Raw genomic sequence first — 22,652 nt, forward strand, 5'->3', positions numbered from 1 at the left:
GAAAGCGCGGCGTTGCCCCCACTCCGATGACCAAGTCTGTATTGCAAAAAGGCAATTTGTAGCACAGTCAGCTCACCTGTATAATATAGTTAATGAAAAATTAGACATATATCAGCTACTGTTATACAAATGTAAAAGATCTATAACTGATTGGTTAATGAAGTTAAGTTACGAGGATACGGAGGCATTGTTATATCGAGTTACATAGAATAAATATTTTGTATTAATTTAGTTAAAGCACTGGATTATTAAATAGGTATTATTGTTGTTATGAAATTAAACAGTATTTTTACTGGATAGTTTATGTTTCCAATTTTTGACAAGATTTCCAAGTAAATCTTGAAACAGTATACTTAATTACATGTATTATAAAATGTTGTTTATAGTAGGCTATTGCGAATTTGTTGTAAAATACACATAAATACACACACACACACACTCACGCACATACACACACACACAGACACACATACACACACACTCACTGACACACACACTCACTGACACACATACACATTTTTTCTGTAGAAATATGGCAATTTGTTGCTATGGAGGAGCGGGGCGTCTTAATACAAGTATTTTATACTTAACAGGAAGTCCCCACCTATTGATTATGTACACTAATTTATGGTGAAATAAATATTTTTTCATTTTTTTTTTTTATTTTCATTAACCACATTTTCTATAACTTGAAACATACAACAGTAACTTCAATATATGTTTCGTAAATCCGATTTATTTGCTCAATGAATAACAATGAGGTTTTTCGTGTAAGAAAATGTTTGTTTCTTTGAATAGAAGAATGTATCACAAAGGAAATAGTGTTAATTTCCTGTGGATTAGAAATGAATATTTTCTATGAAGACTGGTAAATTTGTTTGCTTTGATTTTGTGAATTTGAATTAGTTAGTTATTATACAACGTGTGACTTCCATAAGAGCATGGCCTCTGGGCTTTATGTCGTTTAGTGAAGTGTAATGCTAACATATCACTATCTTACGTAATGCCAGATATTTGTAGTTAGGTTTTTTTTTTCTATTGTAATTTTCTTTTACAAATTCAGTTTAATTAACCTTCTACTTCTTTTTCCTGTTTAGCTATTTGTTTTATTGCGTAGGCATTAGTATATATTTGCTACGTCAAATTAAAAACTGAATCCATCGCTGTTATAATTAGGTACAATACGTTGTCCGCGTTCAATAAAATTGTATGTCTTTATAGAGGTAAAGTCTACGAATTTTGTTAATGAACTAATATATACTTGGCAATTAACGAACTATAAAGGTTTGGGTGTAGATAGTTTAGTGAAGAAAGCAGTCGCACGCAATGGCCGATAGCAATTTATTTATAAAACTTAAAAATTGTACCTACTGTCTTTCATTTTCATTACGCAAAAATAGGGGTGTTAGTTTGACCGCTGTGTGTCTGTATGTGGCATCGTAGCTCTTAAATAGGGAACCGATTTGAATGCGGTTTTTTTATTTGAAAGCAGGGTTTCCAGCGATGGTTCTTAGACATGTTTTATCAAAATCGGTTCAGCCGTTTTTGAGATATTGAACTTTGAAGTGATAATGTCGGGGGTTTTCCAACTTTTTTGTTGGTAAGGTTATTACGCAGCCCTGATTGGTAGAGTAACGTATTTTAAGTTGGCTATGTCAAAAGATGCAACACTCGAAGTTAGTGTACCTACATAAAACTAGATTGTATTATCTCTACTAGCCTTTTCCCGCAACTTTTGGATTGGATTATGTAATATTCATTGTAATAATTAAATGTCTGGAAATTCCTAGAAATAACATCGTCATAAAACATATTGACTGACACTGCAATGGAACACTCGCGCAAGATTTCATGTCCTTAGGCTTAGCGGCTGAGACTTCAAGATGCTTTTGTGCTTTCTGATCCCGTAATCAAAAAACAGCCTAGGTAATGATAAAGTCGCTAGATTATTATTTAGCCTATTCTGTCCTAGGTACTGCTGAGCAAAGGCCTCCCCCGATACTTTCACTACGCTACATTATAAAAAATAAAATAAAATTTGTAACTAATACAGATAGCTGTTTACTTAGTTTTAGCGTAGAAAAGTGACAAACACACACCTACACTTTAATATTTTGGCTTGAAACACACAGAGAGCGGTGGCGGTGCGGTCCGGCGCCTAGCGGAGGCGGTACCGGTTGTAATATTCGAGCTAATATGAAAGAGGGCACACAGAATACCGGGAAATAAGCGTAGCGCGGTATTCTGTGTGGCCTCTTTCACGTTAGCTCGAATATTACAACCAGTACCGCCTCCGCGCCGCTCCGGACCGCTCCGCCTCCGGCGTCAGTGCGTTTCTAGCTTTTATACCTAGGTAGAATTAGATGAGTCATTTCATTTGTGAAGCTAGAGCTATCGATACTTGAAAACATATTTATCTTCAGTAATTCCACCGCCAAGGTACAAAGGCCAACACAGCAGGAGCCATGTCGATGAAAGGCAATCATAATCATTACTCCCATTCTCAATGATTTCTGATCACAGTTATAAATGACCTTATTTACTAATGCTGTTATTTATGTTCGTAAATAGCAAACCGTGTTTCTCATTAAGTTAATTATTTTGTTTTCTTGTTGGTGCTCGTATTACCTACTTACGAGTACTTATTATTGGTTTGACGTGGAATGACGCAAAAGCTCTTTTGACGAATAATAAGAGCAACAAATAATTATACATGTATCTACTTGTATGTAATGTGTTTCACCTCAATGTCAGCAAGAGTACAAAAGAACTAGGTGAGTAGGTAGACTCTACTCAACATTTTGTTCACTTATTCAGGTATAAAATAAAATTCAGTTTTTTTTCCTATAATATTTTTATTCTAATGTAAGTAGGTAGTTTAGGTTTTTAATTTGGAAAATAATACGGTTTAGGTTATTTTTTGAAGTTTCCCTTCTGTTTTTAGGGTTCCGTAGGCAATGTAGGAAAAATGGAAACCTTTTGCAAGTTTTTAATCGTGTTACAATGTAGATAATATTCGTATGTATTTGTGATTGTTTAGGGTGTTTAGGTAGAGTTTTTCAAGGCGAATTTCTCTCGGAAGATTTCTTGTAACCGGATCACAGTCGAAATTTGGTACGAATATTTGTAATTTAAACGACAATGCAAGCAGCTCCATATCAATACCATCATCTCCCAGCCTATGTTACGTCCCACTGCTGGGCACAGGTCTCCTCTCGGTTCCCACGCGGGCCCAGTGCCGATTGAGAACTTCACACACCATTAAATTCAAAAGCACAAAAGCAAATCTCGTGGTAAAGTTCAAATGTACTTAATTTTGCACATGAATTTCGAAAACTTAGAGGTGGGAGCCGGGGTTTGACAAAACAAGCGCGGGTGATCTGACCTAAAAATCTGACTTGCACCCGCCTAGGCCAGAAGCTGGGTACGCTGGGTACATGAACATTGCTTATCGAAAAAAAATGGTTTATTAAAAGCAAAAAGGCTAAGCCTGTCACGTGGAAACCTGATTCGGGGTACAAACAATTGATTTGATTAAATCACTAAATTTTAACAAAAATGGGTGAAATAAAAAGTAGGCAGCTAAACGAACAAGTTGTGCGGCGAGTTTGTAGTGTGTGTATGTGTGTGTGTGTGTGTGTGTCTGTGTGTGTGTGTGTGTGTGTTGTGTGTGTGTGTGTGTGTCTGTGTGTGGGTGCATAGCTGTGTCTGAGCGAGTGTTTTATGACTTGGAAGATTATGTACTTAACCAAATTAAAAAAAATTAAGCATTGACCCTAATTAGACTTTCAGTATCGCGGTAATTTAAACTACTTAACCAGTTTATGAGCATGGATTTAGCTTCGCGAGGGGAAGCCTTGGAGATGTTGCAGAATTTCAAGACCGAGTTGTAAAGGAATGGGTGAAGGAAGTCTGGAAATCTCTTCGAGAAGGAGGTTTTCACACGGGGGACAGGGACTTTAAAGATTCTTTTCCGCATTAAGACATCATAAAGTTCAGATCTAATGACACCAGAATGCATCTGAAGGATGACCCGGAAAATCATTAAGCGTCGCACACTCAGGCTTCTTTATAAAGAGCAGTTGTAGGGAAAGTACGGGGTTTTGGGGTTCGGGGGTACGCGGTTATTTTACATTGCTTCTCCGCTATCCACCGCGCACCACAGTTACGTTTGTGCGACATATAAGCTAACATGCAGAACCCGCCCTCCTCTTGTTCCACATAAAACAATACATATTTCATCCGGACACCACACCACACAAAATGCCACCACGTTTCGATCCCGCTACGAGTTCATTATCAATGTTACGTTACACCGCTAACAAACACTCGAGCACTCCGCCATCAAATAAAACGAATGTCGTACTTGTACGTGTACAGATGTAGTTAGTGAATAATGCCGATAGTAAGGGGCTGTTTCACCATCCATTGATTAGTGTTAACTGACGGTTAAATGTGATGCCGTCTCCATCTATTCGCACAAAACAAATAGAGACGGCATCACATTTAACCGTCAGTTAACACTAATCAATGGATGGTGGAACAGCCCCTAAGTGTAATAATACCGGATGGCCAAGTGGTTAGAGAACCTGACTACGAAGCTTGAGGTTCCGGGTTCGGTCCCCGGCCGGGTCAGATATTTGTATAAATAATACGAATGTTTGTTCTCGGGTCTTGGATGTTCAATATATATTTAAGTATGTATTTATATATACTCGTATAAGTATGTTTATCCGTTGCCTAAAGTATCCATAGCAGGTAAAAGCTTTGCTTTGCTTAGTTTGGGACTAGGTCAATTGGTGTGAAGTGCCCCATGATATTTAAATTATTTAATGTTTTGCAAGATAAATACGAACTTTTCCGACAAAATACGATGGAATAACATTATTCAATAGATTTGTGCCTTAATACGACGTAAGCTGCCGTGCACGGTTACTAACAAAAATGCATTGTTTATAAAAATATTATTTTTGTAATTCATTAAAAATGCTTCTCTATCAATAATGTTTTTTTTTTCAAAAACTTATCGGTAATAGAAATGAACAAAAAGTTGGAAAACCCCCCCCGACTTTGCCACTTCAAAGTTCAATATCTCAAAAAGGCAGAACCGATTTTGATGAAACATGTCTAAGAACCATCGCTAGAAAAACTCATTTTAAATAATAAAAACCGCATTCAAATCAATCCACCCGTTTAAGAGCTACGGTGCCACAGACAGACAGACAGACAGACACACAGACAAACAGACATACAGACACACAGACACACATAGCGGTCAAACTTATAACATAACACCCCTCTTTTTGTGTCGGGGGTTAAAAAGAGATTTTTAACCGACTTCAAAAAGGAGGAGGTTCTATGTTCCAATGTTTGAGGTGGTCCCATTGTCACCAAGTCAATATCTGATGATGGGATCCTAGGAAAATCGAAGGCAAACCTCAAATTTTATAGGCACACCTATGGTGATTTTGGCATTTTTAGCATTAAGATGAGCATTTACATTCAGAAAGTATCATTTGGTAACCTGGACCTGATGAAGAAGACCATTGATGACCAATGGAACTCATCAAAGCTAAGTAATGCTCGCTCGTCTAAAAACGATCACGATTAATATACCTAGATGAAGCTTTAACTTAATAATTCTTTCGAACTGATCTGATGCTGAAGCCAGAAGGTAGGCAACGGAACTCTGTTATAAAACAACGTAACTAAGTCGTTTTTGGGCTTCATGGATCGTTGTGAGATGTACTTTGGCTACGAATCACTAAAAAGTAAGATGTAAAGAAATTTTTTAACAAAAAAGTACAACCGACTCCAAAAAAAAATTTTATAACAAAAAATAGTACCGACTACAAAAAACCATGAAAATAATTTTCTACCAGTCTGAAGTTGGTGCCTCAGCACGAGCCAGCAGAAGTGGACCTATAATCGTCTACCTCAGCTACAAATATACGAGTATATTGGGCTTCAATCACACGTGCTGGCTCATGCTGAGGCACCGACTTCAGACTGGTAGAAAAATATTTTCATGGTTTTTTGTAGTCGGTTCTATTTTTTGTTATAATTTTTTTTTTCAATATTTTATTTACAATTTATCGAATGAATTTTAAAACACCCTTGTAAGAGAAATCTCTCTCGGCGGATGTTATGCCTAGGTAGGTAAAGTTTATATCACACTATTACCTATTTTACATTTATTTCTTAAGCAGGAATCGAGCGAAATATCAATTTCTAGCACATAAACAGCCTACCATATGTTCAAAGTGTACCGCGTTAAAGGCATGACTACGTACAATGCCGTTTTACAACGTAAACCGACTTTTTCACACGTTACCCCCGAATCACCGGTCTTTTTGCCCCAGCCAGGCTTGCTATTTACCCTGCTCCCTCACGACTTTAATCGACATTTTCCCTAGCATAACATTTTAGATAGCAACTTATCAATTTGACTGGAGGCACTTGGTACTTTTAATACTGAAATGTCATTATTATACACACCGTCCTTTCTTTCAGTAGGTTTTATTAGATTATTATAATGATAGAGCAACACGCTGCCCGCGGCGTGACCTCATTTCGTTAAGTGTGTGCATAGGAAAAATTTTGAGAAAAAAATACTACTTCCTCGGCAATATACTTAAAGAAACCATTAAAGTTACACACGATAGTTAATTTACATAACCTTACCAACAAAAAGTTGGAAAAACCCCCGACTTTGTCACTTCAAAGTTCAATATCTCAAACACGGCTGAACCGATTTTGATGGAACATATCTAAGAACCATCGCTAAAAAATTTCAAATAAAAAAACCGCATTCAAATCGGTCCACCCGTTTCAAAACTACGGTACCACAGACAGACACACACACAGACCGACAGACAGACAGACACACATAGCGGTCAAACTTATAACACCCCTCTTTCTGCGTGGGGGGTTAAAAACTACTTGTAATATCAATGGTAGGTAAATAATAGTAGATTGTTCAACGAGGTATTAAAACAAGCCATAATGACATGGCGAGGGTGGCTTTAACTATATAGTTAAAGTGGCATTATGGTTGTTTAGTCTCGCATTAAACACTACTTTTCACTTTGAATGCGAGAAAAAAAAACAATGTTTTAAAAAAATTATCGAATCAGGCGTTACTTTGCGGAGGTCCATATCAATGAACTAAAATAATTTCCTTGCTCACCCGCGACCTTACGATAGCTAAGCTTATGCAAAATATGCGTGTTCATGCAGTTCCTCCACCTCCACACTGTAAGAACACACACAAATCACACAAACCCATCTATCACCACCACCACACTACACTGACGCGTTTCGAACTCAACCAGAGCTCATCTTCAGAGTGACACAACCGTACACCATGCTACCAGTTGTTAGACTAACGAACCACAACCACCGTTTTAACTTGTCACTGTAACTCCCCAAGTACCCACATACGTTTTATGAAACAAAACAAAACTACCCACAAATAATTAATTTTTTTTTTTAACCGTCCTTCAAAACTACCTTGATTTTTATTTATTTACTGTCAAGGCATGTTTTATTAACTACCATTGCTGAAATTAGATCCAAGCCGTAGCAAGGGAGATGAAACTAAATTTACCTGCTCATTAATTAGATACAACGTATGGGATCTATTATTAATGAGCAGGTGTGGAGGTGGAGGAACTGCATGAACACGCATATTTTGCATAAGCTTAGCTATCGCGGGTGAGCAAGGAAATTATTTTAGTTCATTAAACAATGTTTTGTTCAAAATTACAATATTACTTTTTAAAAAAATACGCTCGACTAATGAACAGGCCATCTGTTCAAAATTCAAGTAGCAAAAAAAAGTTGTTGAGCGGTTTTTCTTTTATTGTTTATGAAGTGACGCTTTAAAAGCTTGCATATTTAGCCAACAGTTTCAAAATTTAAAACTATTTTAAAACTAATTGGATTATGCATAATAAAATGAATTAATCCTTAATATGATTGAATAAATACATAGTCGTATTTATTCATTGTTTAACGAAATTAAATCGTTTTTTTTATATTTTTGCACAGTTGTCATTTTGAGGTTATTTCCACGCCTAAAAATCCTCCAATCACAAACACCGTGTTGGCTGTTTACGGGTTTCCAACGTAAATTTTTTAAAAATACTTTAATCCCTAGAGAATAAAAAAAAGCTTTAGTCCCGATACTTTAATCCCTAGAGAATAAAAAAGAGCGTTAGTCCCGATATGCACAGACTAAAGTAACATTAAAGAGCATGAGAAGTGAAAAAAAATATTTTTTAAACTCAACGAAAAATGGGGTGAAATAATGGATCGAATGATGGCACAGTAGTTTCGAATATAAGGAAAAGGGGAGTCAATTTTCATTGTATTTTGCGAGAAGCCGTGAACAAAAGCTGGTTTAACAAATATACCGTAGGTAAATAGGTACCACGTTGATACCCATACAACGTATTCCTGTTATAATGGTTTAATCAACGTTAGTCTCATCCAGAACTTTTAATTAACACAGACCCGTCCATGTCCTTGGGTAAGGTAAGGGCAACACTCACGTGGTCCGTCACCTACGCTTTTAAATTAACCGACCATGAATTCCTGGTATCACGTGTTGCCTACCCGTGTACATAATAACACATTACGATATCTAATTTTAATCCACACTAAAGTTGATTTTAGGAACGACTTAATGTTTTGGAATCATTTTTAGACCTTATATTATATGATTTTATTAAAATGATTTTGGGTCTGTCCGCGGGTAAGCTCAGAGTCCGTTAGTACTAAAAAGGTGTAATTTGACATGAATTTACGTATCAGTGACGCTGACAGTGGTACAATAAAAAAAGAAAAAAAAATTGCGGTAGGTACCTCCCATAGACGTTTAGGGGGGTGATTTATTTTTTCTCGACTAACCCTATATTGTGGGGTATCGTTGGATAGGTCTTTTAAAACTATTGGGGGGTTGCTAAAACAATTTTTTTATTCAGTGATCTGTTTGCGAAATATTCAACTTTAAAGTGCAAATTTTCATTGAAGCGTATGACACGTTCTTGGTCCGTTTTTTTATTCAAGTTTCACTACTTTCACTTGACAAACATACAACGGGTACCTATACATTAATCAAAACAACCTATCCGTGAGCTCTTACAAAAACCTTTGGGTTTCGAGGGAAATCGGAAGGATTCGTGTAGTAGAAAATAACAATTGTCTTTTTGACTTAGTAGCAATCCATCACGCGAAGAGTGCACTCGTTGTGTTTTCATTGATTTATATAGAGCAGTTAAAACCACCACTTACTTATTTATTTAGTTTGTTATTATTCGGAAATGGATTTCCATGGGGAGTCAACTTAACCAGAGTATTTCTGTAAATAGCCAATCACGGGAAATTGTTTATAATGTAAGTATATAAATATTCAGACGACCAGATGGCCTAGTGGTTAGAGAACTTGACTACGAAGCTTGAGGTCCAGGGTTCGATTCCCGTGTCGGGGCAGATATTTGTATGAAAAATACGAATGTTTGTTCTCGGGTCTTGGGTGTTTACTATGTATTTAAGTATGTATCTATCTATATAATTATATTTATCCGTTGCTTAGTACCCATAACACAAGCTTTGCTAAGCTTACTTTGGGACTAGGTCAATTGGTGTGAATTGTCCCGTGATATATTTATTTATTTTGTAAAGAAGCTGAAAGTTTCAATAAAAGTCTTGATCGTAAACATTTAAATAAGGTTCAAGACCGAGTTATAGAAGCAACGGGGATTTCGAAAAGTACATTAAAAAAATATTAAACGAAAGCAGACCAAAAAAAAACATTTTCTCAAACATCCAAGGAAATGTCGTCCTTATCTTCGTGATTATAGAACGCCAAGTAGGTGCGTCATTGTATAGCACTTATTGAAGATTCGTTCTAATTTCAAATTACAGGATAGTAAGATAGCCCTTTTATTATATTTGTTGGGCTTATTTTAACGACATGACTCGAGTCGTAAAGGACATATGAGACTGCCACAGCCCCTTACGACCCAAATATTAAAAAAATAATACATATACGCCATTTTTCAGCTGAAATATTTTATTTCATGTCCCTTAAGCTATTTTATTTTAAAATAATAAATGTTGATAACGGTAAAAGTAAGGGGCGTATCGTGACTTGAATACTACCAATCGACAGGGAAAAAAAACTGTAATTTTTTTTTTTTTTTTGTAATTTTTTTTTTATGTTTAAAAGTAATTTTTGGTATATTGTCCCTTACGCCAATTGAGACTTCCACCATCGATATTGTTACAGTAAGGTTTATTTTGTACTGATGGTTATTCTTTACATAACTTTTTACGGTAACTGAAAAGTTTTGCAAGCCTAACAAAGAACCAACAAAGAACCGCATATCACGATCGCGTGTCATCGTCTGTTATACCCGAAGCATGCTTCTAAAATCCGAAGGTTTTTCTAAGAGCTCACGGAGTGTATTTGAAATTTCCCTCTGCTAGATAAGTTAGCCTGCAGGGCTACTACGAAATTCGAAGTTCGTGTCGTGCGGTCCCTCTCGCTCTCGTATTAAATAGTGTAAGTGTCAGACGGACAGCACAACACGAACTTCGAGTTTTTAGTTTCGTAGTAGCCCAGCAGTTACGCAGTTGCAATACAAAACAAAGCAAAAAGCATTACCAACTTTGCGAAGAAAACAATGTCAAACAATCATTGATGTCAGATGTCAGTCAATCTTTCTTTGGTTTGTAGTCTGTGGCAAGTATTAAAAAAAGTTAATTTTAATTTTTAACCGGCGCATTGTTTTGTTATTCTTTGTCGTTGATACAAATAAATGTAAAAGGTAGAAGTTTTTTAACTCAAACTATGGGGGAAGCCAGTCAAGCCACCCAAACCCAAACCCAAACCCAGAATTCGCAGACAGAATGGAGTCAAACGGCAGCTCCCATTATACCAACTATATGGGGTAGGCTGTATTGCACTAATAATTCCTTTCAAGGCAAACGCTGCTGGAAGCCCAACAATCCGGAATACTATGGTAAGTAAATAGAATAATCCCCAAATTATGAATCGGCCTAATACATTTTGAACGCTGAAAATACCAGCCCGTTTTCGAACCATGATTTTTTTTGCATCGTTTTGCGAATTTGTTTGGCGAATCGATATTGTTTTGATTTAGACATCAGATGTTTTATTTTTGCATTTTAACTAAGGTAAATAAATTAAACATAGAAAGCAATTGGCAAATTTCATGTATTTTGTTGCCAATATTTTTAACTATTGGTCCTAATTGTTGTGCGCATCTCACTGCAAACCCACACGTGACGCCAATTTCAAGCATTTTTACAGTAAACTCACTTTCTCAGCAGGATATATAATTTTCACTAATTCTATACTTAACTAGGCTTGCTTGCTAAAAGGATAAAAATTGTTTTGTATTTTTATTCTAGTAACTTTTACAGTCAACACAAAAGCGAATCAGTGGAACCTTGATGAGTTGCATAAGGTTTTGTTTTGCTAACTGCAGCTATATATAAATAACTAGCTGTTGTCCACAATTTTCTCTGCATCCTGTGCAAACTTCATACCTTTTGGGATAAAGTAGCCTTATGTTAATCTGGAATAAAAGAATATCATTAGTGTAAAACTTGCAATCCATTCAGTAGCTTTAAAGATTACCCCAATATACTTATACACAAACACAAAATTACATGTGTATTATATGAGTATATTAAATAAATAAATGAAATATTAAACATCATGGGACACTTGATACCAATAGGCAATGGATAAAAATACTTATAAGTAGAGATAAACGCATATTAAACATCCAAGGCCCAAGAACAAACATTTGTAATAATTACTTATACAAATATCTTCCCCAACCAGGGATCAAACCCAGGACATCAAGCTTCATAGTTTGGTTCTATAACCACTTGGCTATAATGGCTATTTGGTTGTATGAAGATGATTTAAATTTAATGTTTACTGATATCTTATAATATATAGTTACAACTTTGTTTATTCAACTACCCAGATCTCATTCAGCCGGAGTTCAGTCTGGGAAGGGCTCTTAAATGCACATTAGTTATGAAGAAAGATGTTGTGACTGAAGATATTGTCAAGAATATCAGCAAACAACACTTCATTATCAAAAGAGATATGACGTAAGTAATTTCACATTTATAACCTTAGGAGTCATTCAAGTATCACATAAGAAGAATTTTGACCCTTCCATTCCCCTTGTCAGTAAACATAACCAATGCTCAAACTCAATATAAACAATTATATTGTTCAGGTTTCTTACCATAAAACACCACAAGAGTGAGAGTGAGTGGCAATAACAGTTATTTCAGGGAACCCTACAACATAGTTTTTGCTTTCAAACATACACATGTAAATAAATAAATATTGCAGACATAATCACCATCCAGGCACCACCCTCCCCCCTCCCCATGCGGCCATGTCATCTAAAATAAGCTAAATAAACATCCCTCAACCACCTCTGGTGCTTACAAAATGCTTAAATGACTCCTTACATACTCAAAGATGTGCTTCCTGTTTTCAATAATGAATAATAATAATAAAACATACTATTATCACAATCATGTGAGAACTATGCACTTCCATTTCTTCCTTCATCTAAATTGATTCAGCATTTTGAGTGTGAAGAGGTAACATAGACGGACACACTTTCACGTTTATAATATTAGAATACATAGTTTATAATATAAGAATGTTAGAGGTTTTTTTTTGTTGGAAAACTAATTAATTTTGTTTGTTTTCAGGGAGGCTCTCAGCCCAGCCGTAATTACAGACTTATCATACAATGGCACATTTCTGAATGGTCACAAAATAGGCAAAGGCAACAGTAGAGTCCTGGATGACAAAGATGAGATATCTCTAACACTTCCAACTGTAAAAAGTGTGTTTTTTTTCTATTATTTTTTATTTATTTATTTTTTAACTTTATTTGGATTTTATTTCATATTTTGTTTTAGTTTTTATTTTTAAAGACTTATTGAGGAATGAGCAGGACCAAGTTCCCGATGAAGTATCACAACAGTATTATATCTCGAGAACACTTGGGCAGGGGGCTTGTGGCCTTGTAAAATTAGTTTATCACAAGGTAAGAAAAAAAAATTTTAGACAAGTTGTACAGTACACATGGTCAGAGTATACCTAATTAAAAAATTCAATTGCCAGACAAAATGCACCAAGCATGCCATGAAGATCATAAAAAAGAGCCGAATGACGAATGGTATTATCAATAATCTGAATGCTCCTGGAAACATTCAAAATGAAATAAATATCATGACAGCATTAAGGCATGTAAGTATTGGTTGACATATTTATTTAATACATTAACATTGCTTATCTTCTCTGCGGACGCAAAAAATAAGTCGCCATCCTGTTGTTCAGGGTCTTCAATTTTTACAGCTGCTAACATGGTCATATGCTTTTGCTAGTTGTTCCAAATAATTATGAACCTCACATGTTAAATATTGGCAAAAAAAGTTAAAAAACTTTAGAGATGTAGATAGATTAGATTAGATTTATTAATACCTAATGAAAAAGTACATTATAAATATATGTCAGGTAATTATAAGAAATTCACAAAAGGATCATCAGTGTATACAAAAAAATAGGTATATGATAGTGGTAAATTACAATACATTGTCAGCCAAAATAAAATTAGAATTAAATTTAAAAATAATAATAATAATAATCAAGGGTAAAACATGGACAAAAAGTTAAAATTAGCTACAATGTCAAGACGATAAAATTAAATATAAAGTAAGAAAATAAACAATTAGTCCACAACAACAGGACAAAATATGTCAATATGTGTCTTTTTGCATGCATGTAATGAGGGCTATCGTTTTTTGTCTCACTAGATGGCGCACTGTTGCGTGAGGTTTTTAAGTATGGATTTCAAAGTCTGTTATTACGGGCGTGAAAACAAAGTTTAGATTAAAGTCATATTTAATACACCTTAAAACCGTACCATAAAAATATCGAGCATGCCACAGTGTTGCATAGTCCCCGTTTTGTTCGGAAAAAAGTGAGGACAAAAGTTTCCGAAAGACAAAACTGTCTCAAAACACAGAACGCATATTTGCCATGATTAATTTCAGATATTGCAAAATATTCACAAAATTATTCTAATTATAAATAAACCCGCGTAGCTCACCCAAAAACTATGAGATTTGAAATTTCGGAGACCTCACGCCACACTAGCGCCTCTAGTGGCGAATTCATACGCGATAGCCCTCATTGCATTGTGTTCATAAAATGAAAAAATGTCGAAATGTCATTTGTTTATAACTCTGTATGAACTTACTTTTACATCCAAGAAGAGCATCTCAAGTATTTTACTTGTAACAATTTTGTGGACAAAACTTAACATTGAAAATTGAAACCACTGATGTAAGGCGACATAGTGCAGTCATCTAAGAGATTCGTAAGATAGATAGCTATAATTGTAATACAAACATATTTTTATTTCCAGCCCTGCATAATATCAACGGAAGAAGTTATTGATTCGCCACAGGCTGTCTACATTATTATTGAACTGATGCAAGGTGGCGAATTATTCGACAGGATCACAAGTCGTGGCCGTCTTTCGGAACAGCTCACGCGATTCTTGTTCAGGCAAATGGTGCTTGCCGTGAAATATCTACACTCTCAGGGCATCACTCACAGAGACCTTAAAGTAAATATTTAATAGCTGACACCAGTCGGTGTCTTCTTAGTAAAAACTAATGCAATGAATGAAAAGCCTATCTTTGTAATATTTTCCTCTCGTAACCAGATGAGGATTAATTATGTCCCATTCTTGTTTAGATAGGTACTATTGTGTAGGCATTTTGAAATAGGCTACTTTCCTCATATGAAATTTGTGCCATAAAGAACATATACATACAAGACAAAGCGAGTCGCCGGGACGGAAGATTAAATTAAATTGTTGCATTAAAACAGAATCACATCCATACTAATATTATAAATGCGAAAGTTTGTGTGTTTGTCCGTTTTTCACGTCGAAATGAAGCGAAGAATCGACTTATTTTTTGGCATAGAGATATGGGCCAGAGAGATATAGGCTACTTTTTATCCCGGAAAAATGCACGGTTTCCGAAGGAACAGCGCGCGATTACCGAATTCTACGAGGGCGAAGCCTCGGGCTAAAACTGGTCATGATATAATATATAACAGAGCAATATAATAGGGCCTCATTTTTGTCGATTTTATTAACAGTAATTCTATTATTACAAAAAAACGACATGTTCAGACTTTTACTATGTTATTTCTAGCCTGAGAATGTGTTATTGGAGAGTGCAGACGATGAGACACTGGTAAAGATCACCGATTTTGGTCTCAGCAAGTTTGTAGGTGAAGACAGTTTCATGAAGACAATGTGCGGGACACCGCTGTATCTGGCACCGGAAGTCCTAAGAGCAAATGGTAGAGGCTATGGTCCAGAAGTGGATGTGTGGAGTTTGGGGGTCATTTTCTTCGTTTGGTAAGTGAATGATATGGGATAAGTACCTACACGTAATTTTACCTGCAGCAACACAGGTCAAGTGGCCTTCAAACGCCCAATTTCTTACTCTCTAGTCTAGTGTTACCTACGACTCATCTCATATAAGAGCCGGCCACCAGAAGGGCTACTACAAAATTCGAAAATTGAAGTTCGTATCGTGCCATCCCTCTCTTTCTCGTTTTAACCCATATATGCCCAGTGGGTCGTTTTTGCCCGAAAAATAGGTATCAGCTAACTCGCGATTTTGCTAAAGAAATTGCTTTTTTGTGACGTCTGTGCTAAAGAAAAAAACCGGCCAAGAGCGTGTCGGACACGCCCAAAATAGGGATCCGTAGCCATTACCAAAAAAATTAAGTAATATTTTTCTAAGGATTTCCTATTTTATACGGAATCTTCCAAGTTTAGGTATATTTTATACCTTAGGCTGCTATTTAAGAGTAAAACTACTAATAATTCTCAAGCAAACTTAGCCGTTATAGTTTTCCTTGAAAGTTTGATATACTTACTACCATCCGGAATTTTTCTTAATTTTTCTACCCACCGCTTTAGATTTAAGAGGGGGGGATGCTCGATTTTAATGAAAATTTGCACTTTAAAGTTGAATATTTCGCAAAAAAATCAATGAATCGAAAAATCTTCTTAGCAAACCCCTAATGATTTTAAAAGACCTATCCAAAGATACCCCACACTATAGGGTTGGATGAGAAAAAAAAATCACCCCCATTTTACGTCTATGGGAGGTACCCTAAAAAAAATGTTTTTTTAGTTTTTTATTGTACCATTTTGTCGGCATAGTTTACATATATATCCGTGCAAAATTAAATTACAGCTTTCTAGAGTTGATAGTCCCTGAGCAAAGCCGCGGACGGACGGACAGACAGACAGACAGACAGACATGGCGAAACTATAAGGGTTCCGTTTTTGCCATTTTGGCTCCGGAACCCTAAAAATCGGAGACCAAAAATAGTAGGGCATATATGGGTTAATAACTTAATAGTTATTCGTGACACGAGGTTGGTAAGTAAGGTTTTACAAATGAGCTGACGAGTGATAAACCCGAGCCGCAAGGCGAGGGTTTTCATCGTCACGAGTTTGTATAACCTTGACAACCGTGTATCATACGACGTTTTTCAATACATTTGTGAGAAAATAGGCAATTAATAACACAAAATTGAAAAATAAAAACAAAACAACGCAAAGTTTTACGAACATGGCGCGTCCGTACTGCGCATGCTTGTTTTGTTTTTAATTAGGTTTACTAAAATTATCAGGCAAAGGTTCGACGCGTTCAGCCACTGCGATTTTTACGAATAAATAAAAGATGGAAATCATTAAAATCTGAGGTACTTACTTAAATTACAGTTTATAATAATAACAAACAATTTTGCCAATTCATTACTTAGTTTTGTATATTTATAATTTTTTCTACGTAAAAATCGTTATTTTTTATTTTTGTCATTTAAAACTCTGCTTATAAACTTTTAAAATGGAGAATTAAAAAAAAACTGTAAAAAAATCGCACTAGTGTTAAATTGTGTCTTAAGGGCGGTAAATAAGGAATTACGAACGAGAGTCTAAAAGAAACCCGAAGTCGAAGACTGAGGGCTTTAATGAGTCGATGTTCGTAATTCTAGTACCGCCCGTGCGACATACAATGTTTTTCATCACATTTGCGAGTGAAATTGTATATTTGTAAAATAAAAACTTTTTTTTTTTTCAAAAATTGCCGTTATGCTGACTGCGCCCTTGGCCCTCCCCCTCCGCAGCATGTGCCCGACGTGCGCGCGCCGCGCTCCTGCAGGCGCTGCAGCACACCATGCAGTAACAATAGTAGATTGTTGCACCAAGCAGAAAGTTATTTATGAATGCACCGAGTGCCGATTTGGAGCCCGAGCGTCAGCGAGGGCTTTAAAAAGCACGAGGGCAATATAAATTACCACATGCGAGGTGCATAATCTGCTTTTCTTTCAACTATTACAGAAATAGTAGACGAAAAAAAAAAAATGAAATGTCACTATGGTCTGTCCCAGAATTCAAGATACTAAAATGACAGTCTGAAATGTCAAACGTAAAAAATGTGGCCAGCATAAAAGAACAGTGCTGCTCCGTGATTTCGGTTTCGTTAATAACCGATAAAATGTTTATTTACGATAGCAAAATAACGCATTCAATATTCTACTTTCCATTTACTTATCATACGAAAAGTGATGAATCGAAGCACAGGTAAAAATACGTGTTCATCACTTAGTGCCAACGTAAAAAACAATACAGAGGGGCTACTAAAAACTAAAAACGAAGTTCGTTTGGCGCGTTTTCACTCGTATGAGAATAAGCGTTACTTCGAGGCATTTGTAGCCAGCAATACTACGAAATAAAATCGAATTCGTGAGTCCCTCTGCATACTATTTAATTTTACTAATTAGGGACGTTACGCGTACAACTTTGATTTTCGAATTAGCTCAGGTTCAGTTTTTCGTATTCCAACCGATTTTCGTTACTTTATCGTATTCATCGATTTGATCAGTGCGTTTTTAAAATATTAGAATAATAAATCGTTAAGTAAAAACTACTAGAAGATATTGAAACTTAAACATCAACATCTATAAAAGTCGAAATACTGCGATTGGACCTATTTTACTTTCTAGAATGCAAGTGCCCTACAAGTTTCCGTTCACGACATATTACATAGTACTAAATACCGGTTGCGGCATAAGAGACGCAAAAAACTAACACATGAAATCTTTTAGGAATTGACATAGCATACGATGATTCCATTTTTGTAAGTTACATTCGCACTCTCAAAAAGTGTTCACGGAAATTCGCAAGGTTCCCGCCAATTTTTTTTTTTTATTAATTTCTTCCTTTTTTTGGCAGAGTTAGTAGCAGATATTTTTACCCGCGATCGCAATTTATCGCGCCAGGTTGGCCAACCAAACACAGTTTATTTTTTAAATACGGCTACTTACTATTTTTGATACGATTGGTAGCAACAATTTTTTGTACGCAATCTGTCAAATTTCATAAGACTGTCAGGTTGACCAACCTAACAGTAGGCATGGGTCGTTACGTGATTTGAGCGAAACGAGACGAAACTGGTGACAAGAATCACGTCATTGGTTACTAAAACCAGTGATTTTAGTAACCAGTTTCTTTCATTGTACGTACGCGGTGCGGTGGCGCGTTTTATGACTGTCACTGTTACTGAGTATTTAACGTAATTAGTAATTATTAGCTATTGAGCTGTGACGTTATTTATCACAAGCGTGATTTTTGGCTGTAGACATATAAACTACTTCATGATTGCTAATTTAAACTTTTAGTTCTGTAACTGTAACTGATACTTTATAATATTTATTAATTAATATAGTATTCTTCCTTCAACCTAATTTATACCTTACTGTAATACAAATATTTTTTAAATTCACATTACCAAATCACGGCGCCAACCAAACTCTTACAGCGGTAAGGGTAAGCGGCTATAATTGATACTCCATTCCATGCCATTCGTTCCGTTCGTTACGTCTAGAACGTTGAAACAAACTAAGTTGCTCGTTTTAAAAATCACCACTTGTCGCTTGAGTGAAACGTGAAACCATGCCATATCGTTTCGTTCCGTTCGTGACGTCTATGACGTTGAAACGAAACTCGCATCATTGCAAAATAAGCTCGTTACAAAAATCACCACTTTGTCGCTTGACGTGAAACCAGTGATTCGGTGACTCGTCACGTCACTGGTTACTGTAAGCAGTGACGTTAAATAATCTCCACCTCTACCTAACAGTAGATTTTTTTTGCCTGTGTTACCTCTTTGGTGGTGCAATTAAAATAAAAGGAAAAACAATGCAATAAAGGATTTTCATACATTTTTTCTGCTCTAGAGCTGAAAAGTCCCGCTTTGTGCTGGGTATTTAGTGCGGTTATGATGAAATTAAGCATAGTTGGAAGAAAACTCATTTACCGACTTTGGGGGTTTCATGACAAGCACATTAAGGTCGAGGATTTTATTTGGGGGGTGGCAACTAAGGTAACCTGCATGTTACGACACTGTTTACGAACAAGTGTGATGAAAAATGAACTTACGAGCCATGTATACATCTTTTGAAAGTGAATTTTTCGAGCAAATGTATTGAAAATAATATTAGCGTCAGCGGGACGGTACGATACGAACTTCGATTTTCAAAAGAAAAGACAAACGGGAACGGAAAGAAAAGAAAAGACGATCAAAGAAAAGACGGCCACCCACGCCTTGCTGTAGTGGTGGTCTGGCGTGATGAACTACCAAGCTCTACGCCAGTGTTTTTCAAACTTTTTCATGTCGCGACCCCCTTGGTTAGAAAAATATTCGGGCCCCTGCTTACCTCCACTTACAGTTAGTTGTATTATTTTACGTTGATAATACAAACATTGAATAATCATACACAATAACAGTGGGAGTATTTTAAAGATACGGCGACCCCCTTAAGGGGCATCCGTGACCCCCCGTGGGTCGCGACCCACAGATTAAAAAACATTGCTCTACACCTAATCATGACATATTGTTTCTTTCAGCCTCTCAGGCTACTTGCCATTCTCTGCCGACTACACAGAGATGTCGCTCCGTGATCAGATCGTGACGGGCCGCTACAGGTACTCGCCGCCCCATTGGTGCGACATCAGCCTGCAAGCCAAACAGCTGATGAAGAAAATGCTGACTGTCCATGCAGAAAGACGAATCACACTCGACGGAATCCTTAATCATCCTTGGATGCAGGTAAATAGTAGTTTTACTAATACTGTTTAAAAATGTAATACTGCATGACTGTATGTATGCAGAAGTTTTAATTTAGTTTATAATATATTCATTACTAGCGTTTACAGTTGAATTGAAACTCCGGGATTTTATTTATTTCTCGTGGGAATTCCCTAAAATTACACCGTGATTTTCATCGACGTTATATTATAACCAATGCCTTTCATGACTCTTAAGCCCAGCGGTTGTTATTTCAATATATATGTTTTAATCCAGGTTATGAACTAACTTTTGCCAAATTTCATCCAAATCCGTCCAGCCGTTTCAGCGTGAAGAAGTAACAAACGTACGCACTCACTCACTCACAAACTTTCACATTTATAATATTAGTAGGAAGTAGGATTATTATTCATTCTAGATTTTAATGTAAGTGCAAAACGGCAAAATTAATAATTTGAATTTATTGCTGCTGTGTTATACCTACCTATTGGGAGGGTGCGAAGTACTAGGTGGGGGTGATGAAATCTATCGCTATGTCTCAGTTTGTATTTTCGATATGGTTTCACGGGATACCCGTAAAAGTAACAAATTTGGAGTTGAAATAAAAAATACTCCAAAACACCAATCATAATAAATTTTGGCACTAAATAATCTAGAATGAATATATTACTAAAATCAGATTACGTTTTGTATTCTCGAGTACTGTAGTTTTCTTTCAAAATACAAAGCACCACAATAATTCAAAGATTGCCATTGGCATTGTGATAATAGCAATTTTACCTAAATTAAAAATATGTCCATTTATATGTTGTACAATTTTATTGTACCTAATATACCTTTTTTATAGTTGGACCTTTATTGTTCTGGAAATAAAGTACTGTTTTGTGTTGTACAATAACAAGATGGTGTTAGTAAAGTTTCTTATTGTTACAGGATATTAATGTCATAATTGGAGTGCAAAAGCTACTTATTCAGACAAACCAAGCCAGAAACATTAGCCAACAGACGCTAAGCTCAACAGGCACAGATGATGACAATGACAGTAACTCTTCTAATGTGACTGTAACAAAACTATCCAGGGCGAAGCGCGGCTTGAGCAGCAATACCAGTTGCTCTTTGGAGCCTGAACCTAAAAAACTGAAGGGAGCTAACTACCCAAGTTACGGCAAACTTGACGATAGTTGCTCCACAAATAGTCTGAACAGCTGTTAAGATTAATGCTGGTAGCACGTAAGTTGACCTTAGTTACCTACCACTTTATTTTGTTATGATTAGGTACGAAAATATTGTGATTAATTAATGTATCTACCTCGTGTTGTTATTGTGTATTTAACTAAAGTGTTATAATTGTTATCGAGAAGCCTTGTCAAGCAAGATGCCTACAAGCAATTGCCAAATACAGCGATACAAGCAATTGCCAAATACAGCGAACTAAATTCTATCCCTCTCTTACGCGCTGTTCTTATGCATATACCTAGTGCCATCCACGAAGACGCGTGATTTTGAGAAAATTAGACATTAATGACATTGTAATAAGAACCACGGCACCACAAAATACGGATAGGTCAGAAGTCAAACTCCTGTATGTACTTCACTTTTCATACCTACGCTCGGCGGTCGCTCTAAGGTTGTCAACTATGGCTTATGCACCAAAAAACTATCGCGGTAGTGGCACTCTTATCTAGTTGTTTGATTTATTGTTGAGAATGAAACGGGAAGAATGGAAAAATAAATTAATAACTAAAATATTTTAAGTTTAATGTCATTGTTATATTATAAATTTGTCACAGAAAATATCTTGCGACGATTTCGTTATTGGCGTTATATTATTTATTTAATTTAAACAACCGTCCACTGAACAGTTATAATAACTTTTTTTTTTTTTACTCCATTATTGCACAAAAAAGTTCACAGACGCGTGTCTCAAGCGCATCCCGGCACTCCCGCTCGCACTGGTCCCAACCGTGCCGAGATATCGTGTCCGTGAGCAAGCTGTGCTCAAGCGCACTTGTATGGAGATTGACTTCTGAACTATCTGTGTTTTGTGACGGCACGCGTCATCGTGAATGACTCATCCTATGAGAGAAGATAAGAATTTCGCTCGCGTCGTCCAGAGTTAATGCTTCCAGGCATCTTGTCTTGTCTACAGGCACAGTATTAAACAGGAGACTACTCATAAGGCAATGCTAGATCTTTTGTATTTACAAATCTCTTCAAAGCTCTTATATCATTCCAGAGAACAATTATTTGGTTTTCTTTTCATATTAGATCATTGGTGCCATTTTCTCCGCTTGAATACATTCCAAAGAAAATATGTACTTGAAAAAAAAAAGGCTTGAGATGGGAGAATGCATATTATTATGATGTTAGTGTGTGCCAATTTAATT

At 36.2% G+C, this 22,652-nt stretch overlaps 1 protein-coding gene across 1 annotated transcript; it reads left to right on the forward strand.

Annotated features, from left to right (window-relative positions):
• Window positions 1–10,757: 10,757 nt before the first annotated feature.
• On the forward strand, window positions 10,758–21,848 carry LOC141437445 (ovarian-specific serine/threonine-protein kinase Lok-like). Its single transcript, XM_074100814.1, has 9 exons — window positions 10,758–11,030; window positions 12,030–12,159; window positions 12,781–12,917; window positions 12,994–13,121; window positions 13,199–13,324; window positions 14,505–14,708; window positions 15,307–15,515; window positions 20,085–20,286; window positions 21,199–21,848. The coding sequence occupies exons 1-9, from the start codon at window positions 10,859–10,861 to the stop codon at window positions 21,475–21,477; spliced, it is 1,587 nt and encodes a 528-aa protein (XP_073956915.1). The 5' UTR covers window positions 10,758–10,858; the 3' UTR covers window positions 21,478–21,848.
• The last annotated feature ends 804 nt before the right edge of the window (window positions 21,849–22,652 follow it).

This window comes from Choristoneura fumiferana, chromosome 17, assembly GCF_025370935.1.
Source record: "Choristoneura fumiferana chromosome 17, NRCan_CFum_1, whole genome shotgun sequence".
Lineage (NCBI taxonomy): Eukaryota > Metazoa > Arthropoda > Insecta > Lepidoptera > Tortricidae > Choristoneura > Choristoneura fumiferana.